General features: G+C 45.9%; 1 protein-coding gene across 1 annotated transcript in view; it reads right to left on the bottom strand.

Annotated features, from left to right (window-relative positions):
• The window catches only part of YTHDF2 (YTH N6-methyladenosine RNA binding protein 2), a 34,027-nt gene extending 19,086 nt beyond the window's left edge, over window positions 1-14,941 (bottom strand). Inside the window, exons 1-4 of the mRNA XM_003271716.4 lie at window positions 14,553-14,941; window positions 14,019-14,043; window positions 13,363-13,442; window positions 7,711-9,294 (exon numbers count right to left, since the gene is read on the bottom strand). Coding sequence (XP_003271764.1) covers window positions 7,711-9,294; window positions 13,363-13,442; window positions 14,019-14,043; window positions 14,553-14,579 — 1,716 coding nt within the window. The 5' untranslated portion in view covers window positions 14,580-14,941. The remainder of the gene's footprint in view (window positions 1-7,710; window positions 9,295-13,362; window positions 13,443-14,018; window positions 14,044-14,552) is intronic.
• Between the last annotated feature and the right edge of the window lie 8,059 nt (window positions 14,942-23,000).

The raw sequence follows: 23,000 nt of genomic DNA, 5'->3' as shown, positions 1-23,000 counted from the left end.
TAAAACAGTGGTGGGGTGGTAAGATGCTAAATGGGAGCCAACAGTATCACATGGTTATTTACTTCCTAAGGATTTAATATATTTAGCTCAAGTGAGGATGTTTTCCTCTTTTATATCACAGAAACTTGAATTTTTTTTGAGACAGTCTCGCTCTGTCACCCAGGCTGGAGAGTGCAGTGGTAAAATCTCTGCTCACTGCAACCTCCACCTCCCGGGTTCAAGAGATTCTGCTGCCTCAGCCTCCTGAGTAGCTGGGATTACAAACGTGCACCACCACGCCCGGCCTTTTTTTGTTTTTTTTTTTTTGAGACAGCCTTGCTCTGTCACCCAGGCTGGAATGCAGTGGCACAATCTCAGCTCACAGCAACCTCCGTCTCCTGGGTTCAAGCGATTCTCATTCCTCAGCCTCCTAACTAGCTGGGATTACAGGCACGAGCCACCACACCTGGCTAATTTTTGTATTTGTTGTAGAGACGGGGTTTCACCATGTTGCCCAGGCTGGTCTTGAACTCCTAGGCTCAAGTGATGTGCTCATCTCAGCCTCCCAAAATGCTGGGATTACAGGCATGAGTCACCGCATCCAGCCTCTAAATTTCTTTAATAAGCGTTTTAGTACAGTTTAGGAAACAATTTTTCATTAATATGTATATAGTAAATGTATTTTAAAACTACCCACATACCTAATCTGTACCAAAATTCACTGAGAATGCACCAACCCCTTCTGTCATCCACAGCTTTCTGGCCTCAAGTCCGTTCTTACTTATTTTACGTGTAACAAATATTTCGGTCAGAAATTATGAAACAAACAATAACCTTCCTAAAAAGATCTGTTTCAAAGGATAAATTCATCTTCACAAACCTCAAATGTTATCCTGAGTCAGCTAATCCTCTTTTATCCCTTGGTTTCTCTAGTCCAGACTACCCTACGTATGAACCCCCTCCCCTCTACAACATCCCTAGTTTAGTTTCTATAACATATCTCTTTTAGTTTCTACCTGAAATTCTCTTGTGACTAAGAACTTTGTTTTTAGCAAGTTTTCCATTTACAAAAATATTTCTCCCTATAACCTCTATCCATTGGTTCTAGCTTTGTCTTTTGACATGAAGAATCTAGTCTTAAAAAAATCTGGGCTGGGCGTGGTGGCTCATGCCTGTAAACCCAGCACTTTGGGAGGCCAAGCCAGGCGGATCACAAAGTCAAGACCAGCCTGCCCAACATGGTGAAACCCTGTCTCTACTAAAAATACAAAAATTAGCCGGGGATGGTGGCAGCCACCTGTACTCCCAGCTACTCGGGAGGCTGAGGCAGGAGAATCGCTTGAACCTGGGAGGCGGAGGTTGCAGTGAGCCGAGATCACGCCATTGCACTCCAGCCTGGGTGACAAAAGTGAAATTCCACCTCAAAAAAAAAAAAAAAAAATTTTTTTTTCAAAAATTTCAATAGCACTAAAGGGTATACAGTGAAAAGTCAAAAAATCCTACTAGTCCCATTTAATACCAATGACTTTTTTTTTTTTTAGACTAAAACTCAAACTGTTGCCACCACAATCACATTTCCTGCGTATCTCAACTCTCTCCTCACTCTCCATTTGCTCTGCAGTTATTCAGAAAAATCATTTACCCAAGTACCCAATTAAGTCTACTTTTTTTTCTATTTCATTAATTTTTGTCTCCCAGGGCTCCATCATCCATTGAATCTAACAAGATGCTGGACTTTAAAAGAATTAGTCTTTTGTCCTCTCTACTTGACTGCTTCCCTTATTCTTGACTACTTCCCTCATTTTTACTTGTAGTTAAAGGGCTAGAAACAAGACAAAAATCAAACCAATTATTTTACGAAATTTCTTTAAAAAAAAATTCACTCATTCAGGAAGCTAACTCTCCTTTCTCCCAGACTATTCCAAAGTTGAGTCAAAAGAGAAACGCGGCTGGGTATGGTGGCTCACGCCTGTAATCCCAGCACTTTGGGAGGCTGAGGGTGGATCGCTTGAGGTCAGGAGTTCCAGACAAGCCTGGCCAACATGGTGAAACCCCGTCTCTACTAAAAATACAACAATTAGCTGGGTGTGGTGGTGCTTGCCTGTAGTCTCAACTACTCAGGAAGCTCAGGCACAAGAATCGCTTGAACCTGGGAGGGCGAAGGTTGCAGTGGGCTGTGATCACATCACTGCACTCCAGCCTGGGCAACAAAGCGAGACTCCGTCTCAAAAAAAAAAAAAGGCTTTTAACTGTTGCCTTCTTCTAGATAACAGTTGCACAATGATTACCTCAACAAAACTTTTAAGGAAAAAGGAAAAAGGTTTATGTAGCAATATGTATAAAACAGCCAAGACCACAAAGCATATACTCCTTTAGTAAGAATTTCTGAGTCTGTGGTAAAATACTAATTTTAAAAAACCATATACCTTTGACACATTTAACTACTAAAGGACAGATGTAAATATTTATACAAAAGGATGTTCAGTGTAGTGTTAATTAGAAAAAATATATTAAAATACAAATTGTTGACATATTCAACAATTAGGGATTGGTAAATTATAGTAAGTCTGACAACACTATGAAGCCAACAAAAGTGATGTCATAGAGGAATACTTAACTGGGGAAAGGTTCTAAATAAATGCAGAAAGGTTACATAACAGTATCTGTAGTATTCAACAAGGTAAACCACACCTTAAGCACAGTCTATTGCTTTTTAAAAGCAATATACTGTCATATCTATCAAACATGTCACTAAAATTTGCTCTAAGTTTCAAGTCTGACAGATCTAATGCTTGAAGGTTCTATGTTACTCAATTAGATCATGCAGAACAAGTCAGTAATAATACTAGGCAAAAATGGCTGTGGCTCTGCTTCAGTGTGTTCTGCCAAGATACTGCCCAATCATGGAACTTTAAAACAGCTGTGACATCATCTTCAGGATGAAGTTTAAGTACTTCCCCCTACTTCTTTATGGGGTTACCACCCATCTGGCATGAAAGCTTGTGCAATCTCGTAAATACTACAAAGGTACACACACAAACACTTCACCTAAGGGAGGCTACCGTCTCAATGAGCTATGAGCCCCATTCTCATAAAACCTGCTTGTTCTTTAAAGCCTAATAAAGATTGTAAGAACAGTTTACAATCAGTTATGTAAAGATGTTAAGGAAAATAGTAACCAACAGGAGAGTAAGGCAGCACTAACTAAAATGGTAACTGGGCTTAGAAGCAATCATAGGCATCTTCCTGAAATCCCAGCAGTTTTTTTTTTTTTTTTTGAGATGGAGTCTTGCTCTGTCACCCAGGCTGGAGTCCAGTGGCGCCATCTTGGCTCACTGCAAGCTCTGTCCCCTGGGTTCACGCCATTCTCCTGCCTCAGCCTCCTGAGTAGCTGGGACTACAGGAGCCCGCCACCACACCCAGCTAATTTTTTGTAGTTTTAATAGAGACGGGGTTTCACCGTGTTAGCCAGGATGGTCTCGATCTCCTGACCTCGTGATCTGCCTGCCTCAGCCTCCCAAAGTGCTGGGATTACAGGCATGAGCCACCACGCCCAGCCAATGCAAGCAGTTCTTACAAGAGAGTAAACTAAAAAGTAACCTGACACAAGTATAATTGAAGCTTTTATTTGGTGGTTTGTTCACCAGCTGAGAACTAGGATACTCACTTATCAAGAGTCTTTATGGGCTGGGCGTCGTGGCTCATGCCTGTAATCCCAGCACTTTGGGAGGCAGAGGCGGGAGGATCACAAAGTCAGGAGATCAAGACCATCCTGGCTAACACAGTGAAACCCCCTGCACTCCAGCCTGGGCAACAGAGCGAGACTCGTCTCTCAAAAAAAAAAAAAAAAAAAAAGTCTTTATGGAATGGGTTTAATTTTTTTTTTTTTTTTTTTTAGACAGAGTTTTGCTCTTTCACCAGGCTGGATTGCAGTGGCTCAATCTTGGCTCACTGCAAGTCGTAGCTGGGATTACAGGTGCCTGCCACCATGCCCAGCTAATTTTTGTATTTTTAGTAGACAAAGGGTTTCACCACATTGACCAGGCTGGTCTCGAACTCCTGACATCGTGATCCGCCCGCCTCAGCCTCCCAAAGTGCTGGGATTACAGGCATGAGCCACCGCGCCGGACAATGGTTTTTAAAAAGAACCATTAGTTAGCTTACCAAAGACCCTAAATTCTGTTTATTATTGCACTCATTCTATGAAAGCATTAAAAGGCTGGTCAATTCCAACATGCAAATCTTACACCTACATATCAAGTTCAATTGTCATTAACTGAACCACTCTAGCAAACAATCAAAATACATACTTGATTAAAAGCTGAATTTTGCCGGGCGTGGTGGCTCAAGCCTGTAATCCCAGCACTTTGGGAGGCCGAGGCGGACGGATCACGAGGTCAGGAGATCGAGACCATCCTGGCTAACATGGTGAAACCCCGTCTCTACTAAAAATACAAAAAATTAGCCGGGCGTGTTGGCGGGCGCCTGTAGTCCCAGCTACTCGGGAGGCTGAGGCAGGAGAATGGCGTGAACCCGGGAGGCGGAGCTTGCAGTGAGCCGAGATCGCGCCACTGCACTCCAGCCTGGGGGACAGAGCAAGACTCCCTCTCAAAAAAAAAAAATAAAATAAAATAAAAAAATAAAAGCTGAATTTTTTTTTTTTTTTGAGATGGAGTTTCACTCGTTGCCTAGGCTGGAGTGCAATGGCACCATCTCAGCTCACCGCAACCTCTGCCTCCCAGGTTCAAGCGATTCTCCTGCCTCAGCTTCCCAAGTAGCTGGGATTACAGGCACATGCCACCACGCCCAGCTAATTTTGTATTTTTTAGTAGAGACGCGGTTTCTCCATGTTGATCAGACTGGTCTCAAACTCCTGACCTCAGGTGATCCGCCCACCTCGGCCTCCCAAAGTGCTGGGATTACAGGCGTGAGCCACGGTGCCTGGCCAAAAGTTAAATTAACAAAACCCAAATTTGCTACTTGTTTGTTTAGACAGAGTCTCGCTCTGTCGCTCAGGCTGGAGTGCAGTGGCATGATCTCAGCTCACTGCAACCCTGCCTCCCGGGTTCAAGAAATTATCCTGCCTCAGCCTCCCAAGTAGTTGGGATCACAGGTGCCCACAACCACAGCCAGCTAATTTTTTTTTTTTTTTTTTTTTTTTTTTAGTATTTTTAGTACAGACGGGATTTCACCATGCTGGCCTCAAACTGCTGACCTCAAGTGATCAGCCCGCCTCTGCCTACCAATGTGCTGGGATTATAGGCATGAGCCACCCGCGCCCAGCCTGCTACTCCATTTGTAAACCCATATTTCTTCATCTGGCCCCAGCAATGCAAAACTGAAAAGAAAATGACCCCATATTTCCCCACTGGCCCTAACACATACAAGTCTATCTTAACAACTATGCTGTGCATTAAATTCATCATTTCCTTCCTGCTTTTAATCACAAGATGTAGGACAGAATTTTATTAGAAAGATTAACAAGATAGTACACATTTCAAGTGGACAAACCAAGCACATAGATGCCCCTCAGACGTCTATAAATCTGCTATGCCACTAAAAGATGCCTAAAAGATCATGGCCTCCTTGTCCCTCAAGAAACAGAAGCCTGATGACCACTTTAGAGCCCTTCAGATGTCTAGCAAAAAGCACCAATAAACTATCTTTTTCTACAAAATACTGTAAATTTTATTTATTTTTGATAGAGTCTCGCTCTGTTGCTCTGGCTGGAGTGCAGTGATGCAATCACGGCTCACTACAGCCTCAAACTCCTGGGCTCAAGCGATCCTCCTTCCTCAGCCTCCAAAGTAGCTAGGACAACAGGTGTGTGCCACCATGCCCAGCTAATTTTTTTTTTTTTTTTTTAGAGAGATGGGGTCTCACAACATTGCCCAGGCTGGTCTTAAACTCCTAGTCCCAAGCAATCCTGCCTTGGCCTCCCAAAGTGTTGGGATTACAGGTGTGAGCCACCACACCAGGCCAAAATATGGTAGTTTTTTTGGGGGGCGGGGAGATGGGAGTTTAGCTCTTGTTGCCCAGGCTAGAGCACAATCTCAGCTCACCGCAACCTCTGCCTTCCGGGTTCAAGTGATTCTCCTACCTCAGCCTCCCAAGTAGCTGGGATTACAGGCATGTGCCACCACACCTGGCTAATTTTGTACTTTTAATACAGACGAGGTTTCTCCATGTTGGTCAAGCTGGTCCTGACCTCAGGTGATCTGCCCACCTCAGCCTCCCAAATTGCTGGGATTACAGGCATGAGCCACCACGCCAGGCCTAATATGGAAAATTTTAAGTTAAACTATTAAACTGTGGGGAAGACAGGAGTTTAAAGGACTATCAAAAAGGAAGTTTATTAGCCAACTTTTCAATAACCTGGCTCTCCATTCCCAATGCTTTTGGTGTCATTGACAAGTATAACTCCATTTCTTATTAATCTGTACCCACTGGAAGGTAAAACAGCAACTATCCATACTTTAACAACTATGTACCTCCAAGAAGATTCTACCAACGAGCCCTTCTTCCACTGCTAAAAGGAGTAAGTTCTCATAGAGCAGCCTAACAATGCCTCAGATCCTAGATCACGTATAAGATCCCTATGAATTCATAACAAATTTAAGGAAAACATTGCTAGTTAGACTTTATATTTGAGATGAATCAACTCAGGATTCTCTCAACCACTAATATACAGATCTTCAAAGAAAAATTTCTCCTTGCTCATAATCTTTTCATCTACTTCCTACATTTAACAATGTCTAGAAAGGCCAGCTGCAGTGGCTCACACCTGTAATCCCAGCACTCTGGGAGGCAGGGGCAGATCACTTGAGCTCAGGAGTTCAAGACCAGCCTGGGCAACATGGCAAAACCCAGCTCTACGAAAAACATGAAAAACTAGCCGGGCATGGTGGTGCATGCCTGTGATCCCAGCTACTCAGGAGGCTGAGATGGGGGGATCACTTAAAGGTGGAGGCTGGAGTGGGCGAGATCATGCCACTGCACTCCAGCCTGGGCAACAGAGTGAGAACCCTGTCCAAAAAAAAGTAAGTATAAATCCCAGATAATATATGATTACCTGCTCCAACCAGTTTTATCATCCTTATAATCCTAAAGTTTACATTCACTCAATACTCACAGAGCAAACGCTACCGACTCTTTCAAATTCAACTCTAGTTTGAATCCATTCCTCATCATTCTGCCCAAGATTCCCACTTGTTACAGAGGAATCAGAAGTGATTCTTTTACACTGCCAATTGTCACAGGGAAGACAGAAGTGATTTCAAGAGTTGGTGATGACATATTGACTCTTGAAAATAACCACAAAACCCCACTAGGCCAAGTTAATCCAACAGAGAACATTTCGATTTTTCTCTGCCATATCATAGCCTCAATCTTCTGCTTTAATTTCTATGGTTTTATCACTTCCATTACCCCTCTACATCTCTTTGACTCATTCTTCACCTCTTTCTGCATCAATGTACTGTTTGTTTGATTTCCTTACACCGTTTCTGCTTTCCTTTCAAAGTCCGTATTTCTGTACTCTACTAATGTTCTCACGTTCCTTCACATTAGGGTTCAACTATTAAAACCAATTATACTTCTATAAAGCCTTGAACTGTTAGGTGATACTGTATTCATTTACAGAGTTTTTATTAATCGTTCACTATATAATACCTCTTCTGTTCTCTCTAGTTCCTCCTTCCCTAACAATCTTAAGAATGATAAGTGGGTTACCTTTTTAACACTTTCTTCTTCCTCTTGGCGTTTCTCATAGTGTGAGAAGTCATCAAAAATGGAAGTGGTGTGCTTGTAGCTGGCTATAATTTTCAACACCTGCTTAGCCTTTTCCAGAGGCACTTCCTGAGTGTCCCTCGAGTTGGTCACTGGTTTATTCTCGTTGTTCTCTAGGCGAATGTGTCGCAGTTGGCTATTGGGAACGTCCTTCACAAAAATCCACCTGACATCAAAACGACCCTTCCATTTGTCCTGGGACCACACACCTGCACATGTGTTGTAGTCCACAGCAGATTTCATTTCTGCAACGCCACAGAAGTGTCCACTGCCGTTGACACTGAAAAGTAAGTAAACGGGGCCTTTCCCGTTCATGGAACGATAAGCAGCATCCAGTCTCTTGTTACCATGCTCTGTGCTGCACCAAATATTATACTTAATGGAACGGTGAATATCGTCCTCAGAGTAGCTCTTAATGATGAAAACCCGGCCATGTTTCAGATTCCAGTCAAAATCTTTGGGGTTATAGTTATTAATGGACCGAAGCTTCTCCAACACTGGGTGGGGTTCTGAAGGAGTAGATCCAGAACCAGCCTGAGACTGTCCTACTCCATTACCATCCACCCCATTATGACCAAACCCACTGCCACGGTTCCGAGGTGCTACCCAGCGGGTTGGCTGAGCTGCCTGTTGTTGGACTGAAAGCTGGGCAGGCTGTGGTGGAGGTGGAGGCAATGGCTGTGTCTGTTGCCCTACTGATGCCTGAGCCACTGGTGGGCTATTGTTAGCCTGCTGACCTACAGGCTGAGGAGACCCCTGGGTTGGCTGACCTATATTCTGAACCAAAGCCTGTGAGGGGGCTTTTGCAACGGGACCCTTGTTATCCCAAGTTCCAATATCCATGTTATGCTTTATCGGGGGTGGCGGAAGACTTGACCCTGCAATGCCATTCTTGGTCTTCAGTTTAGGTTGCTGTTTTGCAGGCTTGCTAGCAATATCAGCCCAAGATGCTGGTTTTGGAGGAGCAATGGTGGCTGGAGGCAAACTATTGGAAGCCACGATGTTACTAGTAATGGACCCACTACCAACAGCAGAACCTACAACTTTTGGAACATTGCTTGCAACTTCTGTGCTACCCAACTTCAGTGCTGCCATCCCTTGGTCTATAGTATTCATGCCAGGAGCCTTATTGAGGGTCTCATTGGCAAAAGCTGACTGTCCATCAATCATGGCTCCACCTAAGGAGCTAGGTGCATAAGCATAATTGCTACTATATCCAGAGCTCTGAGTAGACTGTCCCTGAGAACTGTTATTTCCCCATGCTGAGAAGTCAATCCCACTGGGAAAGAAATTAAAACCATGCTGACCAAGAAATGGAGTGCTACCTAGGGCTCCTGGTTGCCCAAACATTGCATCTGGTAGGAAGTGGGGCTCTCCGTTGCTCAGCTGTCCATAAGAAGTTAAGTAGGGCATGGCTGTGTCACCCCCGGTAGACCAAGCAGCTTCACCCAAAGAATAGGAGAAGCCAATGGAGGGACTGTAGTAACTGGGTAAGTAGGAATCTGACATGGCAGTATATGCATTATTCTGTGGAAGAAAAAAAAAAGGCAAATCAAAACACAAAAAATTAACATCAGGCTATTTCCTCCCCCCACCTAGTCACGCAATTCAAATATACTATAAAAAGGAGTGTGCAGGCCGGACGGGGTGGCTCACACCTGTAATCCCTACACTTTGGGAGGTGGAGGCAGGTGGATCACCTGAGGTCAGGAATTTGAGACCAACCTGGCCAACATGATGAAACCCTGGCTACTTGGGAGGCCTGAGGCAGGAGAATCACTTGAACCCAGGATGCGGAGGTTGCAGTGAGCTTAGATCGCACCACTGCACTCCAGCCTGTGGGCAACAAGAGTGAAACTCCATCTCAAAAAAAAAGTGTGCAGCACATCAGATGATTTCCTATAAACACAAGGGCATTTTTATATCATAAGAAGTTTTGGTGTAATAATTGAAATGTTTAAACACTTAAAGTGAAGCTGATACATTGAATATGGGCCTTAGCTTTAGCACTACAACTAAGTAAAGAGAAAACTTAGCATTTCACAAACTGTTTAAGTCCTGAGTGTTGAGATAATCCTTTTATCAACTTCCTACATGAACCAGGTGATAATAAAACCAGAATAACAAAAAGAAATGGAAATTTCAAGTTCTAGCCCAAATGTCTGTACAGCCATTCCTCAATTATAAACCAAAAAGCAAGGTTCACTACCAGTTTATAGTGCTAGCCTCTTGGCAAACTATCTGGGTATATCAATAGATCCCACTACTTAGTTATAACCTGAAAAGGAAATGCACAGTGGTTTCCGGAGGATGTAAAATGAGAAATATGGCCAGGCACAGTGGCTCCCGCCTGTAATCCCAGAACTTTGGGAGACGGAGAGGGGTGGATGACTTGAGGTCAGTTCGAGACCAGCCTGTCCAACATGGTAAAACCCAGTCTCTACTAAAAATACAAAAAATTAGCTAGGCATGGTGGCACACACTTGTAGGCCCAGCTACTCAGGAGGCTGAGGCAGTAGAATCACTTGAATCCGAGAGGCAGAGGTTGCAGTGAGCCCAGATGGCACCACTGCACTCTAGCCCGGGCAACAGAGCCAGACTGTCTCAAAAAATAAAAATAAAAACAGGCCGGGCACAGTGGCTCACGCCTCTAATTCCAGCACTTTGGGAGGCTGAGGCGGGCAAATCACTTGAGGCCAGGAGTTGGAGACCAGCCTGGCCAACATGGTGAAAGCCTGTCTCTACTAAAAATACAAAAATTAGCCAGGCATGGTGGCATCTGCCTGTAATCCCAGCTACTCGTGAGGCTAAGGTGGGAGAATTGCTTGAACTCAGGAGACAGAGGCTGCAGTGAGCTGGACTGCGCCACTGCACCGCAGCCTGGGCAACAGAGCAAGACTCTGTCTCAAAAAAAAAATAAATAGCCGGGCGCGGTGGCTCACGCCTGTAATCCCAGCACTTTGGGAGGCCGAGGCGGGCAGATCACGAGGTCAGGAGATCAAGACCATCCTGGCTAACACAGTTAAAACCCCGTCTCTAGTAAAAATACAAAAAATTAGCCAGGTGTGGTGGCAGGTGCCTGTAGTCCCAGCTACTCAGAAGGCTGAGGCAGGAGAATGGTGTGAACCCGGGAGATGAAGGTTGCAGTGGGCCGAGATCGCACCACTGCACTCCAGCCTGGGCGACTGAGACTGTCTCAAAAATAAATACATACATACATACATAAAAACAAAAGTGAAGTCGTTTCACACATACCCTTTTCACATTTAAAATTTCTCACGAAGGTAAGGTTAAAAATTTTAGCAGACCCAAATCCATATATATAAGAAATTCAGCCTATAATCAATGGATTAAACTTTAAGTATTATTCCAAAACAGGGTAATGAAAAGTTGGCTAAAAAGTAGATGACTTACTCTAGACAATAAACTAGATTCTCAGGTTACCCTTCCTCATCTACTCATCTAAGATTTATATTATTAGCCAAATTTTTTTTTAAACAAAGACATTTAAGCTTTGGCTTACCTGAGAAAGAAAAATCAAATGCACTTAATATCACAGGTTATGCCGAGACACAGTTGAGTGTCTGTACCTGAACTGGCAGGCTCCCACATGCTCAAGCTCAAAAATCTGAATTACACAATGTTTTACAAGAACTACCTAGAATTATGCTTCTAAATGCTCCAACTCTCCCTGTTATATGATTATGTAAGCAAACTACTTCAATAGCAGGAACCTATTAATAGTTCATTCCTCTACTTCCTTCCCTACTTTTCCTGATTAACTGGTTGTGTTTTGTGAAAACTTTTTTCCAATCACTTGCTCAAGTGGTTTCTACATTTTCAATATTGAAAATTTTACGCAGGGATTCTACAAGTTTTATGTGATAATCAGATCCATATATGGGCATGCGGTTATTCAGGACTACCAACTATATTTCATACAGCATATGTACAGAACTTATAAATTTCTTGACCTTTCAGGGCATTTTGGAAGATATATCGCCAATTTTCCTTTTGGCCTATTAATCTGGGGAGTTATATTAGTTACAACTATGTAACTGTCTTTGGGATCAGAGATAATAATACAAAAGAACTGCTGAATCAAACAAGTTTCCACATGCACAGGTCATATTAGTATTTGAATCTACATGCAACTTTAAACGACTACACCACAAAAACCTCCAACATTATTGATCTTCATTTGTGCTAAACAGTATTTTAACTTTCACTCCATTTTATAAATCCTATACCTCCCTTCAGTAAGAAATAAAGTTAGTCTCCACAGATGTAGGTGCAGCTCAACTCAAAAATTTCCCGACTCAGCCGGGCATGGTGGCTCACACCTGTAATCCTAACACTTCTGAGAGGAGGGTGGACCTCTTGAGCTCAGGAATTCAAGACCAGATTGGGCAACATAGTGAAACCCCCCATCTCTACAAAAAATAAAAAAAATTAGCCAGGCATGGTGGTCCCAGCTACTTGGGAGGCTGAGGCGGGCAGAATCACCTGGTAGGCAGAGGTTGCAGTGAGCCGAGATTGCACCACTGCACTCCAGACTGGGTGACAAGAGTTGGCACTACATCTCAAAAAAAAAAAAAAAAAAATTTCCTAACTCCAAAATAGTTCTGATAATCTAAGAATCCATAAACTAGAGAAAAGAAAGAGAGCCAGTCCTGCAGCACTGAATGAAGTTCAGGGGACTATTTTTTAGAGACCAGGTGTTGTTCTGTCACCAAGGCTGGAGCACACTGGCTTTTCACAGGTCTGATGGTAGATAGCTCGCTGCAGCTTCAAACTTCTGGGCTCAAGAGATCTTCCCGCCTCCAGGTGATTTTACATTAGAACTTTCCCTATCATATTAATCCAAAGTTTTCTGGGGTGAAAATTCAGAATATTTAGCACTGGTAAGAATCCCTAAATTCTGCACTGCTACATTCTTGGTAAGGAGGAAGACAATTATTCATGCACATGTTACTGCCAGTAAAGTGTTATCAGTATTAAGTTCTCAATACAGTATGGTTGCTGCTATTACAGAGATGGGAATCTCAACAGCCTAGGACATTTGCAGTAACTGTTTTATAATACATTAATAGGTATTAAGGAGGTGAACCCTCAGAACATGGGATTTCCTGATAGAGGGCAGAGAAAAAATACAGGTATTAAGAAAGTGAATCCTCGGCTAGGCGTGGTGGCTCACGCCTGTAATCCCAGCACTTTGGGAGGCCAAGGCGGGTGGATCACCTGAGGAGTTCAAGACCAGCCTGGCCAACATGAAACCCCGTGTCTACTAAAAAAACAGAAAAACTAGCTGTGTGCGGTGGTGCACAACTGTAATCCCACCTACTCAGGAGGCTGAGACAGGAGAATCGCTTGAACCCGAGAGGCGGAGGTTCGAGCGAGCCGAGATTGCGCCACCACACCCCAGCCTGGGCGTCAGAGCGAGACTCAGTCTCAAAAAAAAAAAAAAAAACAGAAAAAAGAAAAAAGAAAAAAGAAAAAAAAAGTGAATCCTCAGAAAACGGGATCTATTGGTAGAAGGCGGAGAAAGAATATACCACACCCTTCGATTAGATACGTAAATAGTTAACTACTCACGGGCCTTGCCTGTGGACTCAAGTAAGGTTCAAAATCATCATCGTTTAATCCATCCTTTTGATGTACAGATCCATTTTGTACTAAAGAAAAAAACGATTCAATTAGGAGTGTCCCAGTCCTACCATCTTCCTTTCAAATTAACTCACATATGCTAACCAGAGAAAAACCTTCCTAGTTAACGAAGCACGTAAGACTGAACTTCAAAAGGGTAAGCGATGAGAGTGAATGCTGAAGCGATAGTCGCCAGTGAAAATGTCCCCCTCCACCCAGAGCAAGTTGATCTAAAAAGGTCATTTTATTGGCTCCTCTGGATTTCCATTCCCTCCCGCTTCCCCTCCCCCATCACATGAGAGTACTTCCAGGGAGTGATCCACGAGGATGAAAAACAAAGGCCTTCTAAGACCTACAGGAAACTAAGGACCTGCAGCGTTTCAAAACCCAATCCACCCCCACCCGTAATGAATTACTCCTTGTTAGCGAAAAAGCTGCTCGCCAGCTGCCACAACACACCGAAAGGGTCAAATACTTCAGCGTGCGGCACCTGCGAACTAAGCGGCTTCCGAAAGGTCCTCCGCCCGGGGCGCTTCCCGGAGACCCCGCCCCCACCGCCCCGCGTCCCCCTCCCGGCTCAGGGCCACCGGCGGAGCGGCGCTTACCTTTGTTTCCTTGACCTTTTGGTCTCTGCAGGGGAAGGAAACGTCGCCGGGCAGCAAGTTGTCCAAAGGAGAAATGGAAAAGGAAGAACAAATTAAGGCAGGGCCCGAAGGGAGAATAAAGGAGCGGGCCCGCGGGGAGGCGTCAGGGATGGCAGTGAGGAAGCGGCTGAAAATGGGAGCGGGGGAGAGCGCCAGGCCCGTGGGGCAGCGGAGAAAACGCGGCAAACGCGCCAGCGGCAACGCGAGGAACCCAGGGCTTTAAGGAACGGGAAGGAAACAAGGAAGGAAAACGAGGCCCGCCGAGAGGAGGGAACACGGCGCGGCCCGGCCCGTGGGCTCCGAGGCCCGAGGAGAAGCGGGAAGAGCAGGCTGAGGGAGAGGCGCCGGGCGCGGCCGGCCTGAGAGGCCCGAAACCCGGCCCGCAAAAGGCGCCGCCTCGGCTCGGCTCGGCCTGCCCGGGGGCGGCGGGCCCGGGCCTAGTCGGGCTCCTTCTCGCCTCACACAATGGCCGAGGCATGCGGGCCGGGCCTGTACCTGCTCCAAGAGGCTGCTGGCCGACATGGCTCTCGGATCCTCACGGGCGGCGACGGCGGCGAACTCTCCTCAGCGCGGCGGCGGCGGCAGATGAGCCCCGGCTGCGGGAGCAGGCGGCGGCTTTTGTCCCTGACACTCGGGGGCCTCGGCGGACGCAGCGGAGACACAGCGCGCGGCTCAGGCTCCGGCTCCGACTCGGCGACGCTCTAGCCCAAGAGCTCAACGCCCGTCTCTATGCTTTTACGCGCGCGCCCGCCCCTCACCGCCGAAAGCAGAGCGCCGAACAGCGGAGGCGGACGGCGCGCGCGGCGCGAGCGCTGACTCTCACATTCACTCACCCACGCGGAAGGGGCCCGGCGCGAAGAACCCCGGGAAGGGAGAGGCCGGCCGCGGCGCCCTCTGGCGGATTGGAGGAGCGGAAGCTGTGCTCACGGCCTCCCCGCCCCCACCGCCCCAGGATTAAGGCCTAGGGGGTTGGGGACGACCAGGGTCGCACCAAGAGGTTTCGATTAACACCTGGAAAGACTAGCTTTGGCCTCAGAAGAACGACACAAGCCGGTTTCTCAGTGAGGGAGGGGCCTCCGAAGCCCGCGAGACCTTAAAATGAACCTGCCTTCCAGCTGCAAGTGATACCCCGCCCCCATCTGGGAGGTAACCCGACCCCTAGGGAGTCATCGCACAGCCCCCAGGAAAACTTCATGGGGGCCCTGTCCGGGAGTGACCCGCCCCCGCCCCTGCAAGGGGCTTGGTCATCCTCTGTTAGCCGACTGCAGAAAGAGTACACAGAGAGCAAAACACACACCGAAAGAATCCAGCCTCCCGCAAAAGAGATTCACCCCTTAGCATTGCAGGAAGGAGAATCTACAATTTATTTTCGGGGAAATCACTGGCCCCAAGATAATCTGTTAAACTGTGGACTTTATTTCCAAGAAAAATACACCTCATGCATCTACACAAAACTTTCAAGGAGTCCGGAGAACCTGTGAATCTTAAGGACCTCAAGAGGGAAGCAAGGAAATTAACATTGAAATACCAGCTGTGGGCCGGGCTTTGTTGTTAGGTATTTTCAAACAACTTCAAAATCGCTATCAGTCTTTCGGTTTTTTACGACTGGAAAAACAGAAAGCTTAAGTAATGTGCCCAAGTTTACAAAACTATTAAATAGCCAGGTGTATCTGACACTAACATAATGGTATCTCTGTACCCCTACGAGAGACTCTGTATTAGGGAACCAGCATCTAGGGGAGATGCAAAGGATGGGCAAAAGTATTTTCAATCAGAAGCAAAGCCAACTCATGCAGGAATATTTGATACTAGGAAAGCCCATCTAATAGCTTTTGTTATTGCAAGTACGTCGTGGTAAACAGGTAACTAATGCACTAATTGTCAACCTCATACTACCCACACGCTGGATATAGGAGGTTTGGGTGGACTCGGTAAAATAAATAATATGGCATCTTGGACTTAACATCATAATTCGGTCAAAGTGCTCAAAACACTTTTTTTCCCTGCACATAATCACATTTATGGTAGGAATGAATAAGGTCAGGCACCAAAGGTGAAGGACTTTTAATGGAGACAGTAAAATGTCAAGTCTGGGAGCATAGATTCCATCAAGGGAATAGAATAAACCTAGTAATACTTCTTTTGAAAGATACTCTCGGCCACAGCGGGCGCGGTGGCTCATGTTTATATTCCCAGCACTTTGGGAGGCCAAGGTGGGCCAGATCATGAGGTCAGAAGATCGAGACCATCCTGGCCAACATGGTGAAATCTCGACTCTACTAAAAATACAAAAATTAGCTGGGCTTGGTGCCATGCACCTGTAGTCCCAGCTAATCGGAGGCCGAGGCAGGAGAATCACTTGAATCCGGGAGGCAGAAGTTGCAGTGAGCCAAGATCGCGCCACTACACTCCGGCCTGGGCAACAGAGCGAGACTCCGTCTCAAAATAAATAAATAAATAAATAAAAATAATAATCAGCCACTTAGCTCCATGGCCCAGATTTATGTATAAACTGTAAGCAGTTGCCTATACTTACCCTTGGAGGCAACATGGCATTGTAAAAACAGCATTAGACAAGAAGTCATATGCTGGGAGACAAAGGGTCTAAATACTGGTTTCCCCACACAGATGTGCAATACTGGGTAAACGACTAAACCTTTCTTAGATTCCCTCATTTGATAAAGGGGATGATGGATAATGATACCTACCCAACAGGTTTGTCATGAAGATAAACTTTAAAAAAAAAAAAAAAAGCTGGGTGCAGTGGCTCACGCCTGTAATCCCAATATTTTGGGAGGCTGAGGAGGGCAGATCACCTGAGGTCAGGAATTCAAGACTAGCCTGACCAACACGGTGAAACCCCGTCTGTACTAAAAATACAAAAATTAGCTTGATCATGGTGGTGGGCACCTGTAATCCCAGCTACTCGGGAGGCTGAGGCAGGAGAATCACTTGAACACAGGAGGTGGAGCTTGCAGTGAGCCGAGATGGCGCAATTGTACTCCAGCCTGGGTGATAAAGCGAGACTCTGTCTCAAAAAAATAAATAAAATAAGTAAAATTAAAATTTTTTTTAAAAGCTGACATTAAAGCATGTGTGGCACAGTGTAAGTTCATTTCCTATAATCCCATTAAGTGATTTAAGTAAAAATTCTTTCCCTCCAAGAAAGAATGGTGCCAGGAGTTTTGATTAGTTCCTTTGGATGACTTTCTGTTTGCCAGAAGTTCCCAGTTAAAATGCAAATTATCCTTAGGAAAAGGGTAATCTCTAAACCTGGATTAGTTTACCATATGATGGCTTTTAACAGCCCCTGAAGAAACAGAACCCAGAAGACTGATAATATTTAATCACTGGAAAGAGAGAGGGGAAGTCGGAATATGTGGTGTCATTTCGTGGTTTGAAGAAAAGAATACTATACTGGAAATGTTTAGGTTCTAGGTTCAGCTCTGCCTCTGGGTAAATGAAGCATTCAGTCTCTTTCAACAGCTATTTATTGAGGGCCAGGCAGTGTGCTAGGGAGGAAGTTCATTTCTCCTTGAAGCAGACTAGCCAGGGAGACTGCGACTACGCACATAGCTATTCAAACAGTTGTTCAATTACAGCCGTGGAAAGTGCAACGAGGACGTACAGACGGGTATAACCTCCTCAGAGGAGCTAGGGAAGGTTTCCCTGAGGACATGAGCTTCAGCTAACACATGAAGGATGAGAAGAAACAGGCCAGGCAAGGAAAGAAGGGAAACAAGAGAACAACACGTGCTGGCCAGACACGGTGGCTCACGCCTGTAATCCCAGCACTTCGGGAGGCCGAAGCAGGCGGATCACCTGAGGTCAGGAATTCGAGACCAGCCTGGACAACATGGTGAAACCCCGTCTCTACTAAAAATACAAAAAAAATTAGCTGGGCGTGGTGGCAGGCCCCTGTAATCCCAGCTATTCGGGAGGCTGAGGCAGGAGAATCACTTGAACCCGGGAGGCAGAGGTTGCAGTGAGCAGAGATCACGCCATTGCACTCCAGCCTGGGGGACAAGAGCAAGACTTCCTCTCTCAAAAAAAATAAAATAGGGAGGGGGGAGGGACAGCATTAGGAGATATACCTAATGCTAAATGACGAGTTAATGGGTGCAGGAAATCAACATGGCACATGGATACATATGTAATAAACCTGCACATTGTGCACATGTACCCTAAAACCTAAAGTATAATAAATAAATAAACAAAAACAAAAACAAAAAACTTTGTATTAAAATGCCACAGAAAAAAAAATAAATAAAAAATAATAAAATAAAATAAAATAAAGAACAACATGTGCAAGGGCCCTGAACAAGGAAGGAACTTGGCCCTGGTGAGGAACTGAAGGAGGCCAACGTGATGGTGCACCATGAGGGAGGGTGGCACTAGATAATACTGGGGAACTGGGCAGAAAGGAGAAAAATAAGTCAGCTGTGGTGGCATGTGCATGTAGTCTCAGCTACTCGGGAGGCCGAGGCAGGAGGATTGCTTGAATTTGGGAGGCTGAGGTTGCAGTGAGCCGAGATCGCACCACCGCACTCTAGCCTGGGGAACACAGCGAGACTCTGTCTCAGAGAAAAATAAAAATAGGCCAGGCGAGGTGGCTCACGCCGATAATCCCAGCACTTTGGGAAGCCAAGGCAGGCGGATCACGAGGTCAGGAGATTGAGACCATCCTGGCTAACACGGTGAAACCCCGTCTCTACTAAAAATACAAAAAATTAGCCGGGCACGGTGGCGGGCACCTGTAGTCCCAGCTACTCAGGAGGCTGAGGCAGGAGAATCATTTGAATCCAGGAGGCGGAGGTTCCAGTGAGCTGAGATCGCACCACTGCACTCCAGCCTGACGACAGAGCGAGACTCCACCTCAAAACAAACGAAGTATATAAATAAATAAAAGAAGTAGACAAAATTGAGAAGTTTTAGAAGGTAAAATGGGGAGCCTTGGTGGTTGATTGGATTGGGAGGGAGGGCCCTAAAGGAGAAGTTGGTATCAAAGATGATAACTGGTTTGGTTTGAGCATTTGGGCAGGGGAGGTATGGGTTTTCTGGTGTGGGGGATCCTGGAGGAGATTTGCTGGGGACCAGGGAGGTCATAAATTTATCTTTGGACATGCTGGGTTTCAGGAAAACATAAAATATCAGATCACGGCCGGGCGCGGTGACTCACCCCTGTAATCCCAGCACTTTGGGAGGCCAAGGCAGGCGGATCAAGAGCTCAGGAGATTGAGACCATCCTGGCTAACACAGTGAAACTCCGTCTCTACTAAAAATACAAAAAATTAGCCAGGCGTGGTGGCGGGCACCTGTAGTCCCAGCTACTCGGGAGGCTGAGGCAGGAGAATGATGTGAACCCGGGAGGCAGAGCTTGCAGTGAGCCAAGATAGTACCACTGCACTCCAGCCTGGGTGACAGAGACAGACTCCTCTCAAAAAAGAAAAAATCAGATCAAAATGTTCTGTAGAGGCCGGGCATGGTGGCTCATGCTTGTAAACCCAGCACTTTGGGAGGCCAAGATGGGAGGGTGGCTTGAGCCTGGAAGTTCAACACCAGCCTGGGTAACATAGCAAGACCCTGTCTCTACAGAAAACAAACAAACAAACAAAAATTAAATAAGATAAAAAATTAGCCAGGTGTGGCGGCACACACCTGTGGTCTCAGCTACTCGGGAGGCCGAGGTGGGAGGATCGCTTGAGCCCGGAGGGGTGAAGGCTGCAGTGAGCTATGGTCATCCTACTGCATTCCAGTCTGGGCGACAGAGAGAGACCCTGTTTCAAAAAACAACAAAGAAATGTACAGTAGACAGTTAAACAGTTTAGGGCTCAGAGAGAAAAACAAGGCTGGGAATCCAAATCGCAGAGGCTTTGGTATACAGATGTTAAAGTCAAAGGAGTCCTTGAGATTTCCTCAGAAGAAAGGGAGAAGAGTAAGGCCCAGCATGAAACCAGAGAGATCGAAGGGAAACCAGGAGAGTAAATCATTTCCTCACTCAGAGTCTATTTCCAAGACTGTAAAATAAGGAAGATGAGTTCCAAAAATAACTCCTTCTATTTCTACCATTTTCGGCCTCTGGTGGAAACCAAAGAGATCCTTCTGGATATAGGAGGGCTGTGGCAGGGGGTGGAATGAGAGAGAAAATACATAGGAAGGGGAAAGGGAAAATTTTACATACGTTTCAGAATTTTGCCATGGGCTGGACTGGGTCCTAGAGTTCCAATCACGAACTTTCCAGCCTTCCAAAGCTCTTCTCAGGAACAACAGACTTCATTGCCCAAGTCATTCCATTAATGTATCAGGAATAGAAGAGACCACTGATGAGAAATGTTCAAATATCTCACACAACTGACAGTGTAAAAACACTTAAAAATTTCTGCTGGTTTTCTGTGGTGTACACAGTGTAGGACGCTTGTCCCTCTCTAGCCCTGTGTATTTCTCAAGCATTGATTGCCAGGCAATTCCAGTCACTCCAGTCACACTGAAGTCACACTGAACTTTTTAAAAAATTTATTATTGACCGGGTGCAGTGGCTCACACTTGTAATCCCAGCATTTTGGGAGGCCAAGGCGGGTGGATCATGAGGTCAGGAGTTCAAGACCAGCCTGGCCAACATGGTGAAACCCCGTCTCTACTAAAAATACAAAAATTAGCTGGGCGTGGTACCACGTGCCTGTAACCCCAGCTACTCGGGAGGCTGAGGTAGGAGAATTGCTTGAACTGGGACCCGGGAGGCAGAGGTTGCAGTGAGCTGAGATTGCACCACTGCATTCCAGCCTGAGCTACAGAGTGAGACTCCATCTTAAAAAATAGATATATATAATTATTTAGTTATTTTATTTTTTGTGTTTTTTGAGACAGGATCTTGCTCTGTTGCTCAAGCTGGAGTGCAGTGATGCAATCTCAGCTCACTGTAGCCTCAACCTCGTCCTCCTGGGGCCTCGGCCTCCTGAGCAGCTGGGACCACAGGCACAAACCACTATGCCTGGCCAATTTTTTATTTTTTGTAGAGACAGGGTCTCTATGTTGCCCAGGCTGGTGTCAAACTCCTAGCCTTAAGCAATCCTCCTGCCTTGGCCTGCCAAAGTGTTGGGATTACAAGCATGAGCCACCATACTCTGAACTTTAAAAATTTTTTTTCCCCAGAGCCCGTAATTTTGCACATGCAGTTGTTTCTGTCTGAAATGGCCTTGCCATCTTCCCTATCCAATTGCTATCTGTCCTTCAAGATCCTGATCAGTGAAGCATTATTTCTGCCTCCAGGCAGAAAGAAGGTACTATTCTTCGTTCATCCATAATATTGGTCATATTTCCTTATGGTAACTTATTTTAGTGTATTAGAACCATCTGTTTACTTCAATATTTCCCTTTTATTGGTGGGGGGACATCTTGGACTCAGTTGAGAACATAATGAAAGTAATGAATCAGGCCGGGCGCGGTGGCTCACGCTTGTAATCCCAGCACTTTGGGAGGCCGAGGTGGGCGGATCACCAGGTCAGGAGATCGAGACCACGGTGAAACCCCGTCTCTACTAAAAATACGAAAAAATTAGCCGGGCGTGCTGGCGGGCGCCTGTAGTCCCAGCTACTGAGGAGACTGAGGCAGGAGAATGGCGTGAACCCGGGAGGCGGAGCTTGCAGTGAGCCGAGATTGCGTCACTGCACTCCAGCCTGGGCGACAGAGCAAGACTCCATCTCAAAAAAAAAAAAAAAAGAAAGTAATGAATCTTCTCACTGGAAACATACACATACACCCAAATTTTTGCCCATGAGCAATCTCATTGACTACTCTCTCCCAAAGCCCACCCACCACATGGACACTAGGTAAAAAAAAAAGCTAGTTTACATATTGCTAGGCCCAGTCTGGTGGCTCAGGCCTGTAATCCCAGCACTTCAGAGGCTGAGGCAGGCGAATCATTTGAGGTCAGGAATTTGAGACCAGCCTGGCCAACATGGTGAAACCCCGTCTCTACTAAAAATACAATAATTAGCTGGGTGTGGTGGCGCGTGCCTGTAGTCCCAGCTACTCAGGAGACTGAGGCAGGAGAATCGCTTGAACTCGGGAGGCAGAGGTTGCAGTGAGCTGAGTCCATGCCACTGCACTCCAGCCTGGGCAACAGAACAAGACTCCGTCTCAAAAAAACAAGCAACCTAGTTTACGTATTGCCCCTCTAATAAATCTACAACTGCTTAAAGGACAAAGAGGCCAGGTGCAGTGGCTCACGCCTGTAATCTCAGCACTCTGGGAGGCTGAGGTAGGCAGATCATCTGAGGTCAGTAGTTTGAGACCAGCCTGGCCAACATGGTGAAACCCCGTCTCTACTAAAAATACAAAAATTAGCTGGGCGTCGCGGTGGGCACCTGTAATCCCAGCTACTTGGGAGGCTGAGGCAGGAAAATTGCTTGAACCCAGGAGGCAGAGGTTGCGGTGAGCCGAGATCACACCACTGTACTCCAGCCTGGGCAGCAGAGCGAGACTCCATCTCAAAAAAAAAAAAAAAAAAAAAAAGGACAAAGAACATTTTTTATTATAAATCTTTATAACCCAATGCTAAATAAATGTTTGAATTAATCTGTTATTCATTTTCAAAATTCTCTCTAGTAATGTCAACCTCCATTTTTTTTTTTCTTTTTTTTTGAGACACAGTCTTGCTCTGTCACCCAGGCTGGAGTGCAGTGACACAATCTCGGTTCACTGCAACCTCCGCCTCCCAGGTTCAAGCAATTCTCCTGCCTCAGCCTCCAGGGTAGCTGAGATTACAGGCATGCACCACCACACCCAGCTAATTTTTTTTTTTTTTTTTTTGAGACAGAGTCTCGCTCTATCGCCCAGGCTGGAGTGCAATGGCGCAATCTCGGCTCGCTGCAAGCTCCGCCTCCCGGGTTCACGCCATTCTCCTGCCTCAGCCTCTCTGAGTAGCTGGGACTACAGGCGCCCACC

The sequence above is a fragment of the Nomascus leucogenys genome, chromosome 24 (assembly GCF_006542625.1).
Source record: "Nomascus leucogenys isolate Asia chromosome 24, Asia_NLE_v1, whole genome shotgun sequence".
Lineage (NCBI taxonomy): Eukaryota > Metazoa > Chordata > Mammalia > Primates > Hylobatidae > Nomascus > Nomascus leucogenys.
The sequence above is the reverse complement of the archived record's forward strand: the minus strand, read 5'-3'. Positions and strand labels throughout refer to the sequence as shown.